The 27,599-nt window shown below is 40.2% G+C and overlaps 1 protein-coding gene across 6 annotated transcripts in view; it reads left to right on the forward strand.

The window, feature by feature from the left end:
- LOC144601918 (contactin-4-like) overlaps positions 1–26,459 on the forward strand; it is a 1,542,817-nt gene extending 1,516,358 nt beyond the window's left edge. For 5 of the 6 annotated variants that reach the window (XM_078414484.1, XM_078414489.1, XM_078414488.1 and 2 more), the window contains one exon: positions 24,500–26,459. In XM_078414484.1, coding sequence (XP_078270610.1) covers positions 24,500–24,606 — 107 coding nt within the window. In that variant the 3' untranslated portion in view covers positions 24,607–26,459. The remainder of the gene's footprint in view (positions 1–24,499) is intronic. The other variant, XM_078414490.1, reaches the window with a different exon arrangement.
- The last annotated feature ends 1,140 nt before the right edge of the window (positions 26,460–27,599 follow it).

The following is a 27,599-nucleotide window of genomic DNA, read 5'->3' on the forward strand; positions in this document are numbered from 1 at the left end:
ATATTGAATTGAATGGAGCATTATTTGTAATATTAGGATTTGTTCACCAAATGAGCAATGAAATCTGTGCTATATATTGAATTCAACCCGTAATACAACAATCTATTCATGTTGCTACCCAACAGACATATGCTTATGAATGTGATGTACCTCTGAGTAAGGAACACGGCATAGGGTACTTGTTTAAGGTGGATGGGAGAAGGTTTTGTATTTGCCGTGGGAGACATTAATTCTCACTGCTTTTCCTGCTGATTTATCCAAGTCTTTTCAGGCAATGTCCTATTCCTAGTTTTGAAGGGCAAGTGTCTGTTTCATATTCTATTATGGAGAGTTTGTCACCAGAATGAATAACAGTAGTCTTTTGTCTCCTTTTATTCCTTCCTCAGAGTTTATCTCAAAGAACTTTGGCAGGCATGCGATGTAAGATTGAGATAGAAGGAAAATACTTATAGTAATATTTCACAAATTAGAAGAAATTAAGCAAACAAAAATATAATACATTCCCAATCTAGACAATTGGGCAATAATTCAACAGTTATTGCATCCAAAAATATCCAAAATCTTGTAATGTGCTCATGTCAGTTAAACTGGCATGAGCATTTTATTGGCATAGTTTATTGCGGCTCCCAAGATGTTTTACAATCAATGAGATCTACATGTACAGACACGTTGTCCTTAAGCAATTAAAAATTAAAAATAAGTAAGGATGCTGCAAATCCCAAAAGATTATCAGTTTAAAACGTTGACTCCGTTTCACTCTCCACAGAAGCCTTCTGTGTATCACCTGCACCTTTTGCTTTTATCACATTACTGCAGATATCTGCTGTGAAGTTAATGGAGAGGGGAGACAAGAGGAGAGCTGGGATGAGGGTTGTCAGCAGAATGAGGAGAGGCCAGAAACTCCACTGGCCTCGCCACATAAACAGCCAATGGCCTTTCCACCATCTCAAAGCACAGGTCAATAGCTTAATGGAGTGCTGTTCACTCACTGAATGAATTCAAATCAAGTCAAGTCGAGTTTATTATTATATATACAAAGGTACAGTGAGGTGCTAGTACAATGAAAAATCTAGCTTGCAGCAACATTCACGCAGTCAAACATATAAACACAAATTATACATAAATTACACATCATTTCTAAAAGAAAAATGACTGTTAAAAAATCCGTCATTAGTACAAAAACATAATTAGAAATAAAAACAAGTAGTGGAAGAGGGACCATAGTATCCCATTCTCATGGAAGGGTTAAGGTTCTGCAGGTTGATTTGAGAACCTGATAGTTGTAGGGAAAACTGTTCCTGAACCTGGTGATGTGGGACTTCAGATGTCCACAACGTATAGAAAAGACAGACAGGTGGGCAGAGGGGGTGGGGTTGCTCTGATGGTAAGGAATGATATTCATTCCCTTGCAAGGGGTGACATAGAATCAGGAGATGTTGAATCAGTATGGATAGAAATGAGAAATTGTAAGGGTAAAAAGACCCTAATGGGAGTTATCTATAGGCCCCCAAACAGTAGCCTCGACTTAGGGTGCAAGTTAAATCAGGAGATAAAATTGGCATGTCAAAAATGTAATGCTACGGTGGTTATGGGAGATTTCAACATGCAGGTAGACTGGGAAAATCAGGTTGGAAATGGACCCCAGGAAAGAGAGTTTGTAGAGTGCCTTCGAGATGGATTCTTAGAACAGCTTGTACTGGAGCCTACCAGGGAGAAGGCAATTCTGGATTTAGTGTTGTGTAATGATCCTGATCTGATAAGGGGACTAGAGGTAAAAGAGCCATTAGGAGGCAGTGATCACAACATGATAAGTTTTACTCTGCAAATGGAAAGGCAGAAGGGAAAATCGGAAGTGTCGGTATTACAGTATAGCAAAGGGGATTACAGAGGCATGAGGCGGGAGCTGGCCAAAATTGATTGGAAGGAGGCCCTAGCAGGGAAGACGGTAGAACAGCAATGGCAGGTATTCCTGGGAATAATGCAGAGGTTGCAGGATCAATTTATTCCAAAGAGGTGGAAAGACTCTAAGGGGAGTAAGAGACACCTGTGGCTGACAAGGGAAGTCAGGGACAGCATAAAAATTAAGGAGAGGAAGTATAACATAGCAAAGAAGAGTGGGAAGACAGAGGATTGGGACTCTTTTAAAGAGCAACAAAAGTTAACTAAAAAGGCAATACGAGGAGAAAAGATGAGGTACGAGGGTAAACTAGCCAATAATATAAAGGAGGATAGCAAAAGTTTTTTTAGGTACGTGAAGAGGAAAAAAATAGTCAAGGCAAATGTGGGTCCCTTGAAGACAGAAGCAGGGGAATTTATTATGGGGAACAAAGAAATGGCAGACGAGTTAAACCGTTACTTTGGATCTGTCTTCACTGAGGAAGATACACACAATCTCCCAAATGTTCTAGGGGCTGGAGAACCTAGGGTGATGGAGGAACTGAAGGAAATCCACATTAGGCAGGAAATGGTTTTGGGTAGACTGAGGGGACTGAAGGCTGATAAATCCCCAGGGCCTGATGGTCTGCATCCCAGAGTACTTAAGGAGGTGGCTCTAGAAATAGTGGAAGCATTGGAGATCATTTTTCAATGTTCTATAGATTCAGGATCAGTTCCTGTGGATTGGAGGATAGCAAATGTTATCCCACTTTTTAAGAAAGGAGGGAGAGAGAAAACGGGTAATTATAGACCAGTTAGTCTGACATCAGTGGTGGGGAAAATGCTGGAGTCAATTATAAAAGACGAAATTGCTGAGCATTTGGATAGCAGTAACGGGATCGTTCCGAGTCAGCATGGATTTACGAAGGGGAAATCATGCTTGACAAATCTACTGGAATTTTTTGAGGATGTAACTAGGAAAATTGACAAGGGAGAGTCAGTGGATGTGGTGTACCTCGACTTTCAGAAAGCCTTCGACAAGGTCCCACATAGGAGATTAGTGGGCAAAATTAGGGCACATGGTATTGGGGGTAGGGTACTGACATGGATAGAAAATTGGTTAACAGACAGAAAGCAAAGAGTGGGGATAAATGGGTCCCTTTCGGAATGGCAGGCAGTGACCAGTGGGGTACCGCAAGGTTCGGTGCTGGGACCCCAGCTATTTACGATATACATTAATGACTTAGACGAAGGGATTAAAAGTACCATTAGCAAATTTGCAGATGATACTAAGTTGGGGGGTAGTGTGAATTGTGAGGAAGATGCAATAAGGCTGCAGGGTGACCTGGACAGGTTGTGTGAGTGGGCGGATACATGGCAGATGCAGTTTAATGTAGATAAGTGTGAGGTTATTCACTTTGGAAGTAAGAATAGAAAGGCAGATTATTATCTGAATGGTGTCAAGTTAGGAGGAGGGGGAGTTCAACGAGATCTGGGTGTCCTAGTGCATCAGTCAATGAAAGGAAGCATGCAGGTTCAGCAGGCAGTGAAGAAAGCCAATGGAATGTTGGCCTTCGTAACAAGAGGAGTTGAGTATAGGAGCAAAGAGGTCCTTCTACAGTTGTACCGGGCCCTGGTGAGACCGCACCTGGAGTACTGTGTGCAGTTTTGGTCTCCAAATTTGAGGAAGGATATTCTTGCTATGGAGGGTGTGCAGCGTAGGTTCACTAGATTAATTCCCGGAATGGCGGGACTGTCGTATGTTGAAAGGCTGGAGCGATTGGGCTTGTATACACTGGAATTTAGAAGGATGAGGGGGGATCTTATTGAAACATATAAGATAATTAGGGGATTGGACACATTAGAGGCAGATAACATGTTCCCAATGTTGGGGGAGTCCAGAACAAGGGGCCACAGTTTGAGAATAAGGGGTAGGCCATTTAGAACGGAGATGAGGAAGAACTTTTTCAGTCAGAGGGTGGTGAAGGTGTGGAATTCTCTGCCTCAGAAGGCAGTGGAGGCCAGTTCGTTGGATGCTTTCAAGAGAGAGCTGGATAGAGCTCTTAAGGATAGCGGAGTGAGGGGGTATGGGGAGAAGGCAGGAACGGGGTACTGATTGATAGTGATCAGCCATGATCGCATTGAATGGCGGTGCTGGCTCGAAGGGCTGAATGGCCTACTCCTGCACCTATTGTCTATTGTCCATACCTCCTGCTTGATTGTAGCAGTGTGAATAGGGCATGGCCTGATGGTGGGGATCCACGATGATAGATGCTGCCTTCTTGTGGATGCTTTTGCTGGAAGGGAACGCTATGCCCGTGATGGAATGAGCTGAATCCACCACTCTCTGCACTCTCCTGCGCTCATGTGTGTTGAATTGCCGTACCAGGCCATGGTGCAACTAGACAGGACACTGTCTACAGTACATCTGTAGAGATTTGTTTGAGTATTCAGAGACACAGCAAATCTCTTTAAACGTATCAAGAAGTAGAGGCACCGGTGTATCTTCTCTGAGATTGCATCTCGTGCTGGGCGCAGGCCAGGTCATCTGAAGTGTTGTTGACCAGTAATTTGTAGCTGCTAAATCTCTCTCTCTCTCTCTCTCTCTCTCTCTCTCTCTCTCTCTCTCTCTCTCTCTCTCCACCGATGAAAACTGACACGTGATCTCCGGGCTACCCTTTTCTGAAGTCAACAATCAGTTCCTTGGTCTTGTTAACATTGAGCAAAGGTTTGTTGTTGTGGCATGACTGAAGCAGTTGTTCTGTTTCTCTCTTGTATGTTTGACACATCATCACCAGTGATTAGGCTAGTGATTAGGCCTAGCACTAACAGCCTTAGTGCTGTGTAGCGAAGCACTATCTCACACACTAGAGCTGTGCTTAGCTACACAGTCATGGGTGTAAAGACATTAGAGCAACGGGGTTTGCATGCAGTCTTGAGATGCACCCGTGTTGATAGTGAGGAACAGGTATTCACATATTTAGCAATAGTCACACAGGTTAGGTTATCCCATTTGATGTTGAGCTTCATCTGAGTTATTGGAATTGAGGGAGTTTCCCGCATTATCCTGACTGCAGTCAGTATCCTGCCTCAGGCAGGATCAAGCTGTTCAGCATCTACAGCTTAACATTTAACACTACCATCCCCTCCTAACTCATCATCTAGCTCTAAGACCTGGGCCTCTGTACCTTACGTTGCAACTGGATCCTTGATTTCCTCATAATCCATTGAAATTTTCAATCAATTCATTCAAACTCAAAAGCTTTTTCCAAACAATTCCTCTCAACAATCTGTGAAAAGTCTTCCATATCAAGCTTTTATACAAAGAACTTACTGCATTGTCATGTTTAACCCTTTCTTATGGTTGTCCATGAAGTAGTTGATGGCAGGTACTATTGCAACGCCTAAGAAACATTTGAACAGGTACATGGATAGGACAGGTTGAGAGGAATACTAGACCAAGTGGACCCGTTGGGCCCAAACCTCTCCTGCATCGGTGCAGCACCCTCTCCTCCCCCTCTCCCCTCTCCCTCCTCCCTCCTCCCCCCTTCCCCCCTCCCCCCTCCCCCCTCCCCTCTCCCCCCTTCCCCCCTCCCCCCTCTCTCCCCCTCCTCCCCTCCCTCCCCCTCCCTCTTCCCTCCCTCCCCCTCCCTCTTCCCTACCTCCCACTCTCTCCTCCCTCCCTCCCCCTCCCTCTTCCCTTCCCTCCCCTTCCCCCCACTCTATCCCCGTCAACCTCCTGATCCTCCCTCCTCCTCCCTTCCCCCCCTCCCTCCACCCCCTCCCTCCCCCCACCCCTCTCTCCCTTGGAGATAGATTTAAACTTTAAAATGTGAATAACTTTAAAAATATAACACCGATTTCATTGAAACCTCTTCCATTAGCACCAAAGGGACGGCGGTGAGTAAGGTGGGCCTAAAATTGTCGCGCTATCGTGTACCGTTTTGGCTGTAGTTCAGGAACAAACAAACAAACAAACAAGAGTTTTAGTATATAGATATATAGACGTCATGTGGGGCTCGTGTAGATGGGACATGTTGGTTAGTTTGGGCAAGTTGGGCCGACGCGTCTGTTTCCACACTGTATGACTATGACTCTATAATTACCTGAAAAAACAATGAAGAGTAAAATATGTCGGGGAATGAGCTGTTAAATAATGCGTTTCAGTTTTCTGTCAAATGTAAACAAAGCCAACTCATGTAAAACCCGTGAAATAAACATTCCCATTCTCCAGACATTGTAAAGAACTATATTGGACATGCTTTACACAAGTCACTTTATACATATGCCCTGAAGTCAGCTTACTATTTGAAAACAGATTAGTTCAAGTAGTTTGAAGTCATCACACAGCATACTGTATAAAAGACAAAGCGCTTGACATGTAGAAAGGTCACTTTGGCAGTAAAAGACTGACTTACTTCATGAATGTAGACAGTCTGCTCATATAAGCAGAACATTCACTCGACTAATCGAAAAAGTTGACTGCTTAAAGTACCCTCTGCTTCAAACGTTATAGCAAGAAAAAAATGTGAGAAATAAGCACATTTAAAATCCACCATTCAGAAATGATGTAAATTGAAATTTGAAGTAATGCAGTGTTGAGTAACTCTACTGATGTCAAACTTCATTCACTCCGAATAAAAGGATTCACATATTCCAGACCTGAAGAAACTCAATGACTTTATCAGCCATTATAAAAAAGCGGTTTCTTTGTCACTTTAATTGTTTACATCAATAAAATCTTGAGTAGTATCTGTGCTTTCACTCACTTGTTAAAACTATTCTTGTGTACTTCCAAATACAGTGTTTCACATTTACTTTAGTTTATTGTCACATGCACCAAGTAATAGTGAAAAGCTTTTGTTGTCAGCAGAAAGACAAAATCTCTTTAAGTCCATTTACAAAAACAGAATTATCCCTTTTCAGTGATACTTGCATCTATTTAATGAATTGTAAACGAATCAATGTTTTAAACCATTATAGGATGATGATTTTCAATAAATGCATCACAAAAATCCAATTCATTTTCTAAATTAGTGCGTTGGTGTTAATTTCAGTGACATTCCTTAAAAGCCAGGACAGAAGTTGATTCATCAAAATAACTTGCGTTACGTACAATGTGATTAATGGAACCACAAAAAAGCTGCAGTATCACAAAGCCAAGCCTTTTCGAATGCAAAACTGCTTACATTGCATGAGTTTGATTGATTTTTATCTCGTTGCTTTTCCAAGGAAAGGCTGTTTTCCAAGAAAAAGCAAAGTTGCACTTGTATGATCAATGAGAAGATGTAATTTGGCAGGATGTGTTGAAATGCATTTATGGCAATGTGCTCATCTACCTCTCACTGCCAAGATAGTTGAAGACTGGAAACTTGAGAGTTGGTCACCAAACCCTCTGAGATGTAAACTACAGCTCATGATTCTGTAACTTAGCAATTGTGACCAGGGTACCTCTTACAGAGCCTCCTCATCCAATGCCTGCAACGTCATACCATACATCTATTGTTGTTCCTCCCTTCACATCTACATGCCAGACACAAATAACACCTTTCCCAGATATGGTGTTGGTTTCCACCTGCTTGTTGATGGATCTCCCTTCCACTTCCCCAGATTTACCTCCACACTGCCAATTTGCTCTTCTGATGTTAACACTTAGAGGGAATATAGGCACATGTATACTTTTGAATGGGCATATGGATTATGCAGGGGATGGAGGGATATGGACTATGTACTTGGCATCATGTTTGCCACAGACATGTGCTGTACTGTTCTATGTTCTGATGAAATGTGTTTTCTTCCACCTACCATTCCAATCCTGATGTAAGGATATTGACCTGAGCTGGGTCAAAAACTTTAAACAGTGTTATCATAACCCAAACAGGCCAACCTGACCTCGAAAACTTTAGTGTAGTTAATGAGATCATGTCATGAATAAGACTTCAGCCAATCGTTAAGATAGATAATATTGAAGAATGATCTAATCATGGCTCTTAAAGCACTGGAAGCCATTCAGTGGTTATGATTGTGGTGTTTCTGGAAAAGAGCTACACACTTTGACATGCTACATATTTTTCTCCGCTGGCCTGTGAATGAGTTGCCTCCAAATATATGGGCCAATTTGCTTTTTAAAATGACTGTGGAATATAATTACTCAATACTTTCACACTGTGTATTCCAAGACATTTATCCTCATTTGGTTTTTGCCTCTTCTAATAATAATACCTTTGACATCTGGTGACAGACCAGAAAAGACCATTCCTTTTTGGGGAAGTTTGTTAACTTACGCTAACAACCTCCATATAATTTTGATTGTTGGGTCTCTGCTTAAACTTCTCAAGCTGAAATAAGTCAGTACCAGCTTCGTTCTTCATGCTTTCAACATAGCACAAGTTCTTCATCCCAGTAAACCTCAGTGCACCCGCGGGGTCATTCACTTCCTGAAGTGTGATGGTCAGAGCAGTGTAAAAATACATCAGCAGTAACTGTACTAGGGAACAACAAGTATGTTTCCTTTCAGATCCCCTCTTGATTTTCTATACCTAATTGCAGATGGTGCAGCGGTAGAGTTGCTGTCTCACAGCGCCAGAGACCTGGGTTCCATCCTGACTATGGGTGCTGTCTGAATGGAGTTTGTCCGTTCCCTCTGTAGCCACATGGGTTTTCCCTAGGTGTTTCAGTTTCCTCCCACATCCCAAAGACGTACAAGTTTTGTGGGCTAATTTGGCTTTGGTAAAAATTGTATATTGTCCCAGTGTGTAGAATAGTGTTAGTGTACGGGGATCGTTGGTCGGCGCGGACTATAAGAGCCGAAGGGCCTGTTTCCGCGCTGTATCAAACTAAACTAGTCAACCCTCGACCATGCTCCACATATCAGTGGTGCCATCGCACAAATTGGTCCAGTAACCCTTTGTTGTACTCCCTCCTTGGGGCGCTGTGGTAGAGTTTCTGCCTTACAGCACTTGCAGCGCCAGAGACCCGGGTTCGACCCCAACTACGGGCGCTATCTGTACGGAGACTGTACGTTCTCCTCGTGACCGCATGGGTTTTCTTCGAGATCTTCAGTTTCCTCCCACACTCCAAAGACGCACAGGTATGTAGGTCAATTGGCTTGGTGTATGTGTAAATTGTCCCTAGTGGTAGAGTAGTGTTGATGTGCGGGGATCTCTGGTCGGTGTGGGCACGGTGGGCCGAAGGTCCTGTTTCCACGCTGTACCACTAAACCAAGCAGCCTGTGCATTAACATCTTGGATGACTTGTTCACGGCCGCCATTGGTGGAGCGGGAGCACATGGCCGCTGGCTGAGTGAGGTCACGTGGGGCGCGGAGCGGTGACGTCACCTTGTCCCTTATTTAGGAGTGAGATAGTTGGCAACCCTAGTCAGGACCCTTCTTCAGATTCCAGCATCTGCATTTCCTTTTGTCAGCGTTTGAAGAAGGGTCCAGACCCAAATCACGATTGGAAGAATGTAACTCTTCTTACGCTGCACGCCCTCAATAGCAAGAATATCCTTCCTCTAATTTGGAGACCAAAACTGCACACAGTACTCCAGGTGCGGTCTCACTAGGGCCCTGTACAACTGCAGAAGGACCTCTTTGCTCCTGTACTCAACTCCTCTTGTTATGAAGGCCAACATTCCATTGGCTTTCTTCACTGCCTGCTGTACCTGCATGCTTCCTTTCAGTGACTGATGCACTCGGACACCCAGATCTCGTTGCACAAGAGGATAAAAATATATCATTGGGAAAATATTTTTAGTCTATGGCCAGCAAGGTGGGGAGCAGCCAAACAGGCTCAAATGTCTGGGTGAAATTGTGCAGGATACCTTCCCGTGAATGTGACACTGTGGCAGAAAACATTGCTGGAATCAGGATAGAGTTTAGAACATACAGTAGCTCACCAATCTGGGGAGGAAAACAAACAGCCAAGATCTTTATGTATTCTCCTCAAAGTGAAGTAACTGCTGTCCAATGAGAAAAATGCTTCATTTCGTAATAAACTTTGAATTTTAGTTTGGAGGATATTGTTGTATTTAACTGACAGTTTCCAATATTTTTGGATGTAAATGTTCCTCACTGATTGCAATTATATAATTGTTTTACTGCTTCTACTGCTGACACAAGTGCGATAAAGGCTCAGATCAGTCTCCTGTGATCAAGCTTGTGTTTTGCAGCAGATAAATTAGATTTAATTGTAAAATTGCAATCAATGATGAAAATTATATTTTATGTATTAACTCCCCCAATCTTGGCTGCTCCTCCGACAACAGAAATTCTAAAGGTCTTTCTCACCATGAACTGTGCAACACATTTCTGATAAAATAAGATGCAAGGGAGTATATCATTATAGTATAATTATATTTTAAAGACAAGAGAAATTAGCAGTGCAGGTTTTAATGGTGAAATATCTGAAAGCAATAATAAAGTTGTTTGGTTTCAGATATAAAGCTGCAGAAATACATCTGATTTAATTAACTTGTTGAAATAATTACACTTCAAGGAGCCATATCATGTTACAAAAGTCTTGTGAGATTAGCTCCATGCGGCTACATCTGGGCTGTCCAATCTGACAGTGGTCTTTGAGTGGAAAGTAATTGTTGCATTAAAAATGCATTATAGATATAAAAAATCCTTATTAATGCAAAAAATATGTTGAATGAATACCCTTCCTAACCAGTTCCAAAAGGGTTTCATCATACACGTTCCTTTTCTTGGTTGTCACATAGTTATGAAGCTTCCTTTTAAGAAAGCTTGAACAGATTATTATCTATATTAGCCTGCCAATCTGATCATTGTGAACTCTTAAATCTGCAAACAGCCTAAATGTACTTCACATGTTGGTTCACCGCTGAAAAAATGTCAAATTAATTGAAGGAGAAAAACAAGCAGAATTTACATACAGCTAAATTGAGAAGCGTAAAGAATGTCAGTTTACATTTTGTTCTACTTTCATAGTCATTTGTTTTGTCATGTAACACCGAGTATAAGAATTAAATGGACAATAGTGGAAATTATCATGATGAGCTGTGGGAATGAGGAACAAATAGAATAAGTAAAAATGACGTTGATTCAGTGGACATTGGCCATTGAATAAAATTTCCGTCCAATATTTCCTGCTCTGTAGCGCCAATGGTTATGAAGAGTTAAAAATGCACCCTTCTTCCATCACAAATGCATTTCATGCATTTTTTTACTCATTAACTATGCCCCATCGAAATGTAGCTGAATTGTCTCCTCGTCTCCTTCACCAGCAGGGGTAAAAGCTTATTTAAATGTGAAATGTCCAATTTGTAGGCTTGGAGACTCAAAGCAATGTTGAAAGGCGGAGAAATGTGGATGTCACAGGCTATCGGCATTGAGAATTGGATCATCAAATAAAATTACCACTTTTGGAAAATCCTGCTCATTTGAAAGTGGATATTTGTGCTCTGATCCCTGAGTAAACTGGATCATGCAGCAGTAGAGGGTGTGGGAATTACCGCAGAATCATGCCCCCCAAAGTCCTCTTTAATTATGCTCAGTTTACAAAGTCATTCCCTACAATGTCTTCGTTTTGGAAAAGTCATGCAAATGAAAAAACTTAAAATGTGCAATGCCCAGTTCAATCCATGCATTATGCTGTGTTGGTGAATTGTGCACACAGCTTTAATCCAGAGTTACATCGTTAACAGCTCAACAAGTCCATCCTCCATTTCATCCACTTGGATCTCTCCCAATGTCTTTGAATTTTTTCTTTATTGTCCAGATCCCAAAACATTATGGATGTAATATTTGGTGCAAGCAACACATATCTTACATTGGCCCTTTGCTAGAATTAAGAATCGAGATTTAAAATCTAACGATTTTCTTTATCTGAAGTTTACATATATTTGAATTACAGCTTTCAAATGTAATTAAGTCCCAGTTTTAAAGGTACACATTCCATGAGAAATGTTTTTGTTTGTTAATAACAGCATTTAAAAGATACTTGAATTATGTACATGGTTAGGAAAGATTTAGAAGGACATGGGTGCAATGCAGGGGAATGGGATTAGTTTAGATGGGGCATCTTTGTCTGCATGGGCAAGATGAGCTGTCGGGCCTGTTTCCATGCTGTAAGACTCTATAACTCTAATTCTTGCATTTTTATTTATAACCCGGTTATGCTGAAAGGGAGGCCTCCCATCATGTCACTATTGACTTGTTCCGTCATGGCTTTGCCATATCTTTGTTGGCAAACTTGAGGGCAAGAAGCAATTTGTCTATGTATGTAGAAACCAAGAGCTGATTTACAACGACACACACAAGAGCCAAGATGCTGATTTACATAGAAAGACACAAACTGCTGGAGTAACACAGCAGGTTAAGCAGCATCTGAAGGAGAACCCATCTGAAGAACGATGCCAACCTGAAATGCTTCTTATCCATGTTCTCCAGAGATGCTGCATGACCCATAGAGTTACTCCAGTACTTCGCCTTTTTTCATTGATAGCTTATTCCTGTGTTGTGCTGTCTTGAAACAAAGCAGCTTCTGAAAAACCAACAACATAGAAACATAGAAAATAGGTGCAGGGGTAGGCCATTCGGCCCTCCAAACCGCCATTCAATACGATCATGGCTGATCATCCAAAATCAGTGCTCCGTATCCCCTGATTCCCTTAGCCCCAAGAGCTAAATCTAACTCTCTCTTGAAAACATCCAGTGAATTGTCCTCCATTGCGTTCTGTGGCAGAGAATTCCACAGATTCACAACTCTCTGGGTCAAAAGGTTTGTCCTCATCTCAGTCCTAAATGACCTACCCCTTATTCTTAAACTGTGACCCCTGGTTCTGGACTCCCCCAACATCGGGAACATCTTTCCTGCATCTACCTTGTCCAATTCTCTAAGAATTTTATATGTTTCTATAAGAAACATCCTTCTCATCCTTCTAAATTCCAGCGAATACAAGCCCAGTTGACCCATTCTTTCACCCAGCTTTGTCAATAATATTTTGGTCATGGCATACAGTGGGGAAATGGGCTGGACAAACAAGAGATGCTGTTAATGAAAATCAAATGCCGGAAATCTGAAATGTAAACAGATACTACTGGAAACACAACATGTCAGGCAGCATCTGTCAAAAGAGAAAATGAGTCAAGGTATTTGACCTGACGCAATAACACTGATTCTTTTTTCCACAGATGCCGCCTAACTCTATGAGCATTTCCATTAATTTCTGTTGTTCTGTCTGAGATATTATTAAATCTGTTGACAAGAACCAGCAAAATATCCTTTCTTATTATTGGAATTTTTCCTTTTCATGTGTTTTTGTCTTTCAATGAGGATTAGGAGAATATACTGTAACAATTATGGTCATCTGCCGCCATACTCCTCCATCATGACCCCTGGAATCATTAGTCAATTTGATCTGCAGTTGGATTTACATGCCTCATATATCAATTACATAAGAGTCTACTTCTGCTGTTGAAATCCTTGTCTCCTTGTCATCCCGGGCATGAATTCTTCATCAACACTTTAAAAAATCTCGCTGAATATCTGTAGGTTGTTGAGTGAATGGAGAAAGTGATTAATAGATTTGGTGAGAGATCACCAGAGTTTCCAAAGATTGAGCATTGAACTAGTCAACCGGAGGTGATGGAAACATGTGTGAAGGTTTTGGCAGAGACGGAGACAGGCAATGTAATGGATGTAGACATTGGAAGCCTTTGTAAAAGAGAAGATACGAAGTCAGAGACAGGGCTTAGAGTCAATTAGGTTGCAGGGGTTACAGATGACTTATTAGAGCCTGGGTTAGTGACTGAGAAAAGGGAGGAAATTGACTATGGGGGTATAGAATTTGTAGCAGAACCTAATTTGATGTTAGCTAATGTGGGCCAGAGGAGCAAGGGTAGACAAAGAAGGGGGAGATGATTCCACAGGTTGACATAAAATGATTTTTTTTTAGAAGGGGAGAGAGAAAGATCGGTGGTGAGGGCTCTCAGGAATTTGCCTCAGGCTGAGATAATGGGAGTAGGAAGGCTACTTGAGACAGAACTTTGAGCAAGATGTCCGTGAAAATATTTTTCTATGAAATAAGAGATGGGACACTGGAACTGAGGTTCAGATGCAAATCACCCAAGAATGAAAAGTTGCTCAAAGGTGATACCAGGGGGCAGACACATGGGAGGACATCCTGGTCAAATACTAAGTCTAAGAAAAGGGGGTGCAGTAGAAATTGAGATTTTACGAAGAGGTGAGGAGAGAAACATCACAAGGTCGTCAAAGGATTGCATTGAATCCATACTTAAATATAGTATTAATCACTCCAAATATAATTTTACAGCAATTAAGCATAGATATTCTTCTGAATAACAATGTAAAACAACATCCTTCTGATTTTCTGGTTGAACTTTATTAATTTTATTTTAATATGAATCTGAACCTCAACAGATCTAGCTGTGTGTGTGCCTGCAGTTTTAATCAGTTTGTGAATGGCTGGCCTGCTTAGAGTCGTAGAGTCATGCAGCGTGGAACCAGGCTCTTTGGCACAACTTGCCAACTTTGGACCAACATGCCCCATCTACTCTAGTCCCACCTGCCTGTATTTGGCCTGTATCCCTCTAAACCTATCCTATCCATGTACCTGTCCAAATGTTTCTTAAATGTTGTGACAGGACCTGCCTCTGGCGGCTCGGTCCATCTTCCTGTGATAAAATTTCCACTCAGTTTCCCATTAAATCTTTCCCCCTCATCTTAAACCTAGGTCCTCTGGTTCTTGATTTGCCTATTTATTTCGATTTATTCCTCTCATGATCTTTTACACTTCTACAAGACCAAGACCAACAGATGCATTGGAACACCACAACTTGCAGGTTCTCACCAGTTCACAAGATCCAATTTTCCTGCCTTCTCTCCATAACCCTTGACACCCGTTCTAATCAAGAAATTGTCTATCTCTACCTTAAAAATATCCACTGACTTGGCCTCCACAGCCCTTTGTGGCAATGAGTTCCACTGATTAACAATCCACTGACTAAAGAAATTCCTCCTCACCTCCTGGCCACTGCACATTAAAATTCACTCCTTTGTATGGCTATTTATATCTTTTCTCCTTTGAGGTAGATCTCTTCACCATGTATATTATTTTGTTTATTAATTTTATCAGCATCAATGCTGGCAAGGCCAGTGTTTATTGCTCATCTTTCATTGCTTCGAGAAGGTGTTGGAGAGCCACTTGGAACTGCTGCATTCTTTCTGCTGCAGGAAATCCCACAGTGTTGCTGGGAGAGGAGTTCTGGGATTTAGAGAAGATCAGGCGATTATATTTCCACGTCAAAATGGCATGGAAACTGGAGGAGAATGTGGAGTGGATGTGGAAAGGATGTTTCCGCTGGTGGGAGAGTCTAGGACTAGAGGTCGTAGTCTCAGAATTAAAGGACGCTCTTTTAGAAAGGAGGTGAGGAGGAATTTCTTTAGTCAGAGGGTTGTTAATCAGTGGAACTCATTGCCACAGAGGGCTGTGGAGGCCAAGTCAGTGGATAATTTTAAGGCAGAGATAGACAAATTCTTGATTAGAATGGGTGTCAAGGGTTATGGGGAGAAGGCAGGAAAATGGGATCTTGTGAACTGGTGAGAACCTGCAGGTTGTGGTGTTCCCATGCATCTGTTGGTCTTGGCCTTGTTGTTAGAGCTCACAGTTTGGGAAGTAGTGACTAGAGTAGCCTAGGTACATATCCGGAGTGCATTTTGCAGATGATACACACTGTGGCGGTCACTGTGTGCCAGTGTGGAAGGACCATAAGTTCAAGGCCACAAATCCAGGGGTTGAGTGTTGCTGGAACTGCACTCATCCAGGTGAGCAGAGAGTATTCCTTTATCAGTCCCAACTCGTGCTTTGTAAATGTGGAAAGGCTTTGGGGGGGCTTCAGAAGGTGAGTCACTCATCATAGCATACTTAATATTCTGTAAACCCACATTTGGGGAACATTTAGAGAATTGTAGTTTGTCAAATGATTTCTTCATATTTAAAGGACAAACAGCATCTCATTCCTCCCTAGCTTGTGGGCTAAACATGATATAAATCTTGATGTAAAAATAAGCTATTTCTGTCCAGTCTATTACAACTATGACCAAGATTTATTCAACATCGAGCATAGTGAACAGTACCATGAATATGCAATTTAAAGTTTCTGTTTAATTTTAGCTAACCATAGTGGTCTTACTGTAATTACGAGCTACTCATGTTTCCAGCTTGTTTCATAGCATGCTGGACAAAGCACAAAGGGAAAGCTTTCTCCCACAGTAACATAGACAGCCTGGTGACTAGAAATCAAATTTTGTAGGCAAGCTGTGCATGGGTCGTAGGTTCAAATTCCGATTGAGATAACACTTGATTGTCAACAACTACACTGCTTATACAGTCTCTCAATTTTAAACTTCCTATGAAATGCCCCAAACATCACAATTTTCTTTCTGGAAGACCATTAAAAAGATGTTAAACAATATTGAAATCTGCATGCACCCAGAATTCGTAAGGCAGCAATTTATTGAGAACATTGTCAGGATTTTTAGAAGGTTTTCAGAACTACAGTGTGTTTGGAAGAGCCATGAAATGTTTCCCTCTATTTTACCATCATAATAGAGGCAAGCTGCATTGGAACTGTTGCAACCTTTTCTGGATGTATTCTTTTATATATTCTTAAATATATAAATAAATTGAATTATATGTCATGGCGAGGAGCCTGTGCTACATCAACATTTTTTTGAATTAGAGAGTTAATTAAAAAAGATTTTAAAATTGTCATCAAAGTGAAATGTCATTTTCCCCTCGTTGCAAAGGCATTTTAAAGTGAATCTCAGTTTTGTTCACGTATGAATTCACAGAGGGCAAATCAGCGCAGATGATCAGTTGTGTCTTCTTGTGTCGTTCTCAGCCTGCTCAGCACTCTCCTGCAGTGCAGAAGAAAGTAGGGCAATTGCAGTCAGTGAGAGGGAGACACTGGGGTCAGACAACACTTTGATCCTCCACTGACAGATTAGATCAGCTGGCAGATTGCTGTCTCTGCAGCTGATCAGGATGCGTGTGTGGAACTTTTTTTTGGGGTGTACATTATGCGTGCGCTGATAAGCTTTGCAGATTGTTTCAGTGTCTCATCTGGGACAAGGATGACATAGATTTTGTTTTTAATTTATACCATCCTCTTTGGCTGAAATAAACTTGCATTGAAAATCTCTTTTAAAAAATGTGAAGTTTGAGGGTTTGCTTTTTCCAAGGTTTACAGAAACATGAAGCATTTACGTACATTGGCAACAGTTTATCTGCAAGGGTAGTCATAGTCAACAACTTAGAAGAAATAGTTTTAGGGGCAGCTTTAACTTTTTATGGGTTCATTAAGATTTGATATTAGCTCTGGGTTTTATTTTCAGAAATCTCTGCATGTTTCTATTTGAATTATAAATTCACTGATGGAACACCACAATATATTTTGGGACAAGTCGCTAAAGTGACAAAGAAGGCATGTGATATGCTTGCCTTTATCAGTCAGAGCATTGAGCATAAGAGTCAGGAAGTCCAGATTGACAGAACTTTACTTGGGCCTCATTTGGACTATTGTGTGAACTTTTGGTGGCCTCATTAGAGGAAGGATTTGGAGGCTCTGGAGAGGGTACAGAAGATGTTTACCAGGATGTTGCCTGAATTGGAGGATATTAGCTATAAGGAGAGGTTGGACAAACATAAATTGTTTCTTCTGGAGCGTTAAGTTGGGAGGAAGGCCTATTGGTAGTTAAAAAAAGTATGAGAGCTATAGATAGAGTTGACAGTCAGAACCTTTGTTCAATTTTAATTTTGTTCAATGTTTTTAGGGGTACAATAGCATAGCAATTAAGTTACTGCACTGTTATCCTGAGATCTGGAATGTAGGTCTGGAGATGTGGATTCAAATTATTGGAACAATTTAACTTCCCACAGCCGATATTGCTCAGCATCAGATTCACATCTGATGATGTCAGCCTGTTTACAGCAGAGATTTATGCATTTACAGGCAGATATTGACTGCTCAGGAATGAGCTGTGACTTGCACTGCTTTCACTTGCACTTAAATAATGAGCTATACTTCAGCAAATTTCAAAGCAGGCCACTTGACAAGCCCCCAATGAGATATTAATTTTATACCCACCGTCTCCTCAGGACTTGTGGTTCTAGGGATCACTGCTGAAGATCATACTATCTCTCTGTTCTGTGACTTAGTTTTGGATGCTGTGATCACTGCCCCTGTAGTAGTTTAAGGAGCTATAACTAAAGGCAATTAATGGCACCAAAGCTGAGTGGAGGGTGGCCAGTCACACAGGAAAGTCCTATGTCCCCCCTCCCTCCCAAATCACCCCAAACAAAACCCCCTGCCCCCACCACATACAGCCCCTCCCCCCTTTCCCCCCTGTGCTGTAATGAAGAGTATTCTTTCAAACCTGACTTGCATCCTGGCAGAAGATAGACACAAAATGCTGGAGTAACTCCGCGGGACAGGCAGCATCTCTGGAGAGAAGGAATGGGTGACGTTTCGGGTTAAGACCCTTCCTGCATCCGGCAGTCAGCGCAGCAATGGCATGTGAGGTGCATTCGGAAACATGCAAGTAAAGTTTACGCGTGTGCTTCAGGGTGAAAACTGCATTCATTTTTTCTTTTAAACCAGCTTTTTCATCTTTTTTTTACAGATCACCTGATTTGACAGAAGCACTACTAGTTTAGTGCACTAAAAAAGGTTGAACACCAGTTTCTGGGCACAGTTACCATTGCTGCAAAGAAGCTTTGGTCATAAGTCGCCCATTCAGGTTATGATGGGCTTGGTTTTAAAACATTTGGTGTGAGTAGAGGAGAATGATTTTGTTGAGATTTTGAACGTGGAGGGTAAAATGTTTATGCATCCGTGGAAATCAAACTGTGGAAAATTGTGTAAAAGGAGATTTTACATTTGCAGATGCATAAACATTAACCTCAAAATACACACTGTACCTAAAACCAGGATTAGTTTGGGTGGAATGTCATAAACAAGGGACACATCTGTCTCTCAAGAAACTGAATGGAGCGTGTTATTTTCTGTGAATAGCAACAAACTGATAAATGTGTCTACAATTGTCCTGATAAATGGCCCAAATTGTCAAAAAAAGCTGATTTAAGCAGCGCTATTTGCTAACTCGATAATTGAATCATGAAGTTTAATTGTGAGCCCAGTTAATATAAGTGATTCATTTAGTCCAAATTACTTTTTTGATCCAGTAACTTATAACTTTCTACGAGTATGGTTTGCAGTTTCAGGGCTATGCCGAATGTCTGGAGAATATGTAGTTTGATTTAGTTGTAAGGCCAAAGGATTACTCACAAGGGCAGATGGAAATCAGAGATAATTTAATGAAATCCAATAAATTGTTTAAAGTAGATAAAAAACAGAGATGGTACATTCCAGATGTGATATTGGTTGGAATAATATTTGATTTAATAATCCAGAGTCTATATTGCTATTTCAAAAAATCAGAATTCAAGAATTCAAGTGCTGTTAACATTTAAATAATCGTAAAACCCAGCTAGTTCACTGATGTTCTTTTTAGAAGGTATTTATTCACAAAATGCTGGAGTATAACTCAGCAGGTCAGGCAGCATCTCAGGAGAGAAGGAATGGGTGATGTTTCGGGTCGACACCCTTCTTCAGTCTGAATATGTGACTGGTCAGGCAAATATGTGACTGGTTTTACACCAACGTGAATAAAACCATGATTTGCTCCTAAGGCATTTGTAGAGTGCCAGGAAATGTAAGTTCTGGCCAAGCCCAGGGAATGGACTAAAAATCCTTTCAGCACAGGGAGAGAAAAAAGGTACTTGATGGACAAACAATGTATTTAAAGGATAACTTTATTCCCTCAGTTTAATAGAATTATCTGCTGTGAATATTATTTTACCTTTTCTTCATTTTCAAGTGATTGATGAAATATTCTTTGCAGATATAATTTATCGCAGGAGATGCATTTCAGAAGCAAAATTGAGGCAAAAGTTTAAGGTGATACTCCTAAAGACCATACAAAAACACACATGCAGTGTGGAGCATTTTAAATAGATCACTAGGTGGTTCTAAGATTGGTTCAAGCTTTTCAGCAAGATCTCTGAGGAAGGTCCTACTGTCTTTTCACTGAAAGAGTTGACGATACAAATTTACTGAGAGAGCAAACGTCAGAACCTGTATTTTGTACTTTTCTGGGCCCTTTGCTGAGGACCTATTTTACTGGTTTCTGGAGCCTGGAGTTCAGCAGCAAGGCAGACAGCATTGGGCCTCTGTTGGTGTAAAACCAAGGCCAGGCCCCAACATCCTACAACATCTGGCAAGAAAGAGATGGGACTACGTAAATTGTGGACAGTTGTCAAAAGTTGTGGACGGTCAAAATGAAATGGACGGTCTTCCAATTATTATATTTGATTTTAATGACTGGCATACAATGTTGAGGGACACCTCATACAGCAGATGATTTATACATGAAGTCTTTAGTGCACACGTTATTGTTGTCTCTTTCAACCTTTCACACAGTACGTCCCTCTGCCACTGGACAATCAGGCGGCCAAGGACATGGGCACATGAATGGCATTTCATTCTCACTCTCCCGAGTTGGGATCCTCATTCCGAAAATTCAAACTCCTTTTCAGGCCGACAGAATTCACTGAAGTGAGGCAGGAGGAGTTGGGTGACAGACTGCTCTCATACAGAAACTCATGACCTTTTGGTTAAGGTGGTGGGGGGGGGGGGGGGGGGGGGTTCAAAGAGTCAGCTGATCAAACTCCACAGTTCCCGGCTTAGCTTTGTCAAATCTGGTCTCGTGTTTTCTTGCATTTATTTCTCAATGATGAAACATTTTTCTTTAAAGATTTTGGATACCACCGTCAGGATGCAGTTGAACAAAATTGTAAATGTTTTGTACACCCTTGGAATCCCTCCAGTATATATTTGGAAGTTAATTATATTGATTCATACTGTGTCCTAAGAGAAGTAATTGAAGATCTAACTATCTAAACAAATCTGTGTGGCTGTTGCCCTGGTGAGGCGACCATTGTTCACAAACAAAAGGCCTTCATGGGTGAATTCCATTTCCACTGAAGCCACCAAAGTTTAATTCCAGTCATCCCTGTCTTCATGTTGTATAAATATAATTCATGTGAAATACTATAGTTTACTGACACCTTTTATGTGAAGCATATTAAGTCCTAAATTATGCTCTTAGAAGTTCATCATTATTCTGTTTGGGATTAATTATTTAAATTATTTCTTAATGAACTCAAAACAACAGGAAGTAGCACACTAGAGGATCATATTTCCAAAATGTCTTAAATTGTACAATGAGATATAGATAAGGGGTTTTGTTTCGTTTCACGATACAGCGTGGGAACAGACCATTCAGCCCTCTGAGTCGATGTCGACCATCAATCACCCGTACACCAGTTCTATGTAAGAACATTTTTGTATCCTGAACACTAGGGCCAATTTACAGGTCAATTAACCTACAACCCCCTTTGGAATGTGGGAGGAAACTGGAGCACCCAGAGAAAACTCATGCAGTCATAGGAAGAACGTACAAACTCCACACAGACAGCACCCCTAGTCAGGACCGTATCCGGGCCTCTGATGCTGTGAGGCAGCAGCTCTACAGCTGCGCGACTGTGGCACCCTGTCTAAAGTGTTTTTGCAAAATATTTAATTCTGAATTAAACAATGTCATATCTCCATGGATAGGGTTTGCCCCCTAACTATTTGTGCGTAAGTCGCTAACTCTTTGCTGCACTCACAGTGGAGGTGCTGAGCACTGGAACCGCCTAAAAAGTCAGGTGAATTTCCCTGGTCTGTTCATGCAGATCCAAAGCGCAATTAGAGAGCTGTACTGGCGTCGGGCAGATTGCTGGGTGATGATTTGAAGGCTGTAATCTGATCTCAGGATGTAGACGATGATTCGAAATTCTTCTTGGAGTTCATTCTATCAGCTGGTAGATCACTAACTGATTAGAATCCTAACTGAGTCTCCTGCAGGGTTTCTCCTCTTTGTTGTGAGTTGGTATGTGGAAGATAAAATAAATTCAGTGAACGAAGAAACATATGTCAAAAAAGAAACTTTCGTCTAACTTTCCCCATTTAATGGTATAAAGCCTGAATGTATACTGTTAACCAGCACAGGCTAAAGTTATGTACATATATATATATGTAAGAAAATAACTGCAGATGCTGGTACAAATCGAAGGTATTTATTTCACAAAATGCTGGAGTAACTCAGCAGGTCAGGCAGCATCTCAGGAGAGAAGAAATAGGTGACGTTTCGGGTCGAGACCCTTCTTCAGACATATATATATATGTGTGTGTATATATATATACACATATACACATACACACACATATATATATATATATATATATATATAACTTTAGCGGAGGTGTTCAGCAAAATGATCGCCAAGCCTGCGCTTGGTCGTGCCAATATATGTGTATGTTTATATATATATACATACACATATATTGGCGAGACCAAGCTCAGGCTCGGCGATCATTTCGCTGAACACCTCCGCTCAGTCCGCCTAAACCTACCTGATCCCCTGGTTGCTAAAAACTTGAACTCCCCCTCCCTACAGCAATTTTGTGTCTATCTTCAGTTTAAACCAGCATCTGCAGTTCCTTCCTACAACCGGCTAAAGTTTATTGAGCTGGCGTAGATTCTTGTGTTCCATGTCAGAACGACGAGATGAGACAAGAACACAACATCTCGGCTGAATACTATCACAATTCTTACAAAAAATCATCTGACACTAAATAACTAAATAAGTGAGACGCAATAGGATTTCCTCTATTTACCATGATTGGAAAGTAAAGAAACCTGTTCTATTATAAGTGTTTCAGTTACATAATAGAGGCGATGTTGTCAATCATACATATGTTTTGGTTAATGGCAATTTCTTCTGAAAGCTGTTACACCCAATAGGCAGTATGACGCATGACATTAATCTTAAGTGACTGTAATTAGAGATCTTGATGGGAATGTAGCAAATATCATATTTATTCAATCAATTGAAGAATATTAATTTTATTACTTAATGCTGCAATTGTAAAACAATTTCTACCTCGATGAAGCACAGATCTGAAAATCGTAAAATTGTCCTGGAGTCAGAAAAAAATAACATGTGGAATAATAATTTAACTTGAAATGCAGAGTGAAATTTTGATTCAAACATGAAGAGGGGTCTCGCCTCGACACATTACCTATTCCTTTTCTCCAGAGATGCTGCCTGACCCGCTGAGTTACTCCAGCCTATTGTGTCTGTCTTTGGTTTAAACCAGCATCTGCAGTTCCTCCTTACACATGTAATGGATCATTTTGGTAATAGATCAATTTGTGTCTGATATTGGTCACACCTACAGTGTCCAATATACAAAATAAATGATCATAGAAGACAAAATTGGTTGTTGGTATGAGAGAAATAGATGTAAGAAAAGCAAATGGATGACGTCCAAAGGGAAAATTACCTTGCTCATTTGTTATGAATGAATGAATGAATGAATGAATGAATGAATGAATGAATGAATGAATGAATGAATGAACGAATGAATGAATGAGTTTATTGGCCAAGTATGTGCATATACAAGGAATAATACTCACAAATGGCAACACAAACATACAGTTAACAATTAAGAATAAAGCATAAACACATCAAAACAATAAGGATACAACATTACGGTCTAAACATGTGGGTGAAAATAAACCAGAGCAAAAATTCCCTCATGATCTCTGAAAAAGAGACAATGGCTAATGCCAGATGGTATTGTGCATTTATGTTTCATACTACATTAGTAAGTATTCAATATTATTACTCAATTGCTGACTAGTGGTGTAGATGAGTATTTTAGTCACACATTATAATGCACAGTTATTTTATTTTGAGCTAGGACCAGGGAAACATAAAAATTATGGCCTAGAAAACTGTAGAAAGGTATGAAATCAGCCGATGCATCAGCTTGGAAAATGTGTCTGCAGTAAGATTTCCAATGGCGTTGCTCAGAATAACATCTAGAACTGATCATTCAATGAAGAACCAGCACTCACTGATGCTGAAGGCTACTCAGCAACATATTTACTGTGAAAGGCCAAACACTTTGCTGATATTTTCTGTCCACAACAACGTGTATTTTCTCAAATGTTATTTATTTTTAGTAAGTAGATAAACGTAAGGTTAAAAATGACAAAGTAGTAAACAAAATAAATTTATAGTGCTATAAGAAATTATTGGTATTTATAAGAAATCTATAGCGCAGTCTGAAGAAGGGTCGCAAACTGAATTGTCACCTATCCATGTTCTCCTGAGATGCTGTCTGACCTGCTGAGTTATTCCAGCACTTTGTGTCCTTTTGTGTATTGACCGGCCTCTGCAGTTACTTGTTTCTAAACCTGTAGTGCTCCCTGATTCTGGTAAGATAACAATGTATATTTTTGCAATCTATTCTATCTACTCTTGAGAAAAGAATAGACTATTTACAATGCTTTCATTTTGGTGTATATTTTCCAACATTGTGCAAGATTCCTACAATGTGAACTATGAATCGTTTGCCAATTGACTCTGTGTTACTGACAGCTGCCTTTTTGGTATTATTCGCAGATCCAGATGGTGGAAAAAATGGAGGAGCCTCAGCATCGAACACTTGTACATTGTCGGCCTTTAGTACGATAGTGCTATCTTTGTCAGCCAGATCAGCATTATGGTGAAAACATACACTGACTTACCTGACATCCTTTAATCAGTCAAAGATCTAAAGACTTGTAATGAGTAAATCTACAAATTTTGCTATTGTGCATTTACTGACCCACCAATGTTATCTTTTCCTATAAATCTTTATGACTGTACATTTTGTCATTTCAAATTTATGTGGACAAACCAATAATTACCAGTACAATTCATTCAACAGGTTAAATTAAGACATATGTTCTTTGCCTGAGGTTTTGTTTGGGTTTTTCAAATGCACTAAAGTCAACATCTGAAAAACATCAGACACTTGATGTTACCAAAGCGTGCAATCTAATGGTTTGCATATAATGTACAGATGGCTATATTTATACATGTGAAATGTTCAGTATTTTGAAATTATTATTTAGCATAATTTTTTGAAGTATCTTGGAATGTGTTGTAGGTTTTAACATTGTAATACAATTTTCAAAATTGTCACCTGTACCAGAAATCATTGTTGCCTGTATGAAAATAGGAGATTTAACCAGATAACATTGGTGCAGTATCTATACCTTAACTGACAAAGATTTCTCTGGAATATCCAGGTGCAGTCATAACAAATGAAAAATAAAATGTATGTACTCACTTCTACATTTCACTACTATTGATGACTTCCTATAATTTGAAGTGCATTCTACTTTTGTTGCAGCAAGCAAACCTGGATTACCTAGTGTATTCTAATGTAGTAACAAGCAATGAAGTTCAATTAAAATATAATGACAAACAAGGCTAAAATTGATTGTTAGGTATGCATTGGTCGAGTGTAATATGCAACATATTTACAAAGTTTATAGCTGGGGGTGGGGGGGAAGCAAGACAGCAGACAAAATAGGTCAAATAAATCAAATCTGTGATGTTGCATGTGAAGGTGCATTTATTTTTCTGTTAAATTAATGTACATAAGTCTTACAGTGCATATTTGTAAATATACATCAGGAGCAACATCATTTTACAATAAGCTGTTACTAGATTAGCTGTAAAGGTGAGCTGGTCAGTTTCATTACCGGATTTAATCTAAATGGTTGTTATAGTCTTTTAAAAGTTTGATCTACTTTCAGAAAAATAATTGTTTACAACTGTTTTTTAAACTTCAAATCTGTTTTATATTTTTCATTTGTCTGTTATGACTGGCCACTGTTAATGTAGGCAGCAGTATTTACATTTAAATATTGTTTGCTTAATTCTGTAAATAGTAATTTGACAAAAATCCTTTGAAATAAATCTGCCTTGAAACAGTTTTCCCCCATTATCATCCTCTCAATAATCCCCTAGAATACTATTTTCTATCTGTCGTAAATAGCAGTTTTTCACGATCCTATCTTTTTGCCAAAGGATCAAGACAAATATTAGAAGCCAAGTTTGGGAGATGTACATTTACAGTTAAGGTACAGGTTCATGGTTAGAATTAGGATTGTAATACAAATGGCATAGTATGAACAAGACTCAGTTTAAATATAATGTCCGCATAGGGCTATAAATATGCACATGTTTTGAACTCCCGTGGCAATGTTCACAGGTAATTTGGTTTCTGATCTTTGCCATGGCACCACTGAGGCCTAAATGTAAGACCAATTCATTCATCCCTGTCACACATTGGCTCAGACATTCCTATAAAAGTGAGAGTGAAGCTAATGTACTCTGTAACTTGCACTACTTCAGCTGAGGCGGAGGAGGTACAGAGTTGAAGTCAAAAGTTACTGATCCCGTTATATTCCCGCATCAGTAGCTCTGCTGAAATGGCGTGTTGCTGTCTGGCTCATCATTGAAATGCATTGAACATTGTAAAATTGCTGCTTTTGTCGTAGTTGCAAATTAAACTTCAGAGAAATTTAAATCTTGTCCACTTTAATCTAAGTTCTCCTTTAATGACAAGATGTTAATTATTGCCAGACAACCCTCTGACTTTGAAAATCAACTGTTACAATTGTGGTCTCACTATTTCATGTTTGAATTCTTTGTAAATTTAAACACTCTTCATTTTTTTCCCCTTTATGTCATATTGTTCCCCTTTCCTTAATCCCGTTTGTCTCTCTTTCAGTGTCTTTGCAATGAATTGGCCAGTTTGAATATGTTGTTCTTTTTCAGTACTTGTTCTGTTACTTTAACATTTGTTCAATCTAATTGGGTGAGGAGGTTCTCTGTGGCTTGCTCTGTTTACTTGCCATTTGTACCCAGTTTCTCAGATTGCGTCGTCAACAACCTGTACCTTCACCAACAAAACTGATTGTGGATATGCAGGGAATGGAGGGATATGGGTTATGTGCAGGCAGATGAGAGTTGGTCTTTGCATCCTGTTTGGCACAGACATTGTGGGCTGTACTGTTCTAGGTTCTATGTTCCATGAAAGGACCAGTGAAAGATGCTATTACATTTGCTCCTTGATAAATGTCTCGCCCAGTAAATTCATGGGGACATTGTAACTGGCTTTAGACAAAAGTATTGCATATCTTACTGGAATCAAAAGAAGTACATGGATAGGACAAGTTTAGAGCGATTTGGACCTAGCGCAGGCAGGTGGAACTGGTGTAGCTGGAACATGTTGGCCACTGTGGGCAAGTTGGGCCAAAGGGCCTGTTTCCACACTGAATCACTCTATGACTCTATGTAAAACTTGTGAACATTGACATTAGATTTTACATGCCTCCTTTCCTAACGTGTTTAAGATGAAAGTAGTGTTTTAATGTTGCTTAAATTTCTCATTCCTTATATTTTAAATTTTGCTTCAACCCCGTTATTGATTTATGTTCCCTGCTGAAGAAGGTCTGACTATATTTAATTTTTCTTCCTCTCGACCTTCACACCTGCCTTTCTGTATGCCACTCGGCTGGTCACAAAATGATCCATTCCCCTAATTTCCAATGGTGTACTGGTCCTTGCTTTGGTGAAGAAGCAGTGTTCAGGGAAGCTCCCACTTCACTGTTTATGGTCCAATTGGCAAGATATTGATCATTTGGTAATCGGTTGTAGTGACAAT

Source organism: Rhinoraja longicauda, chromosome 17 (genome assembly GCF_053455715.1).
Source record: "Rhinoraja longicauda isolate Sanriku21f chromosome 17, sRhiLon1.1, whole genome shotgun sequence".
Taxonomy (NCBI): domain Eukaryota; kingdom Metazoa; phylum Chordata; class Chondrichthyes; order Rajiformes; family Arhynchobatidae; genus Rhinoraja; species Rhinoraja longicauda.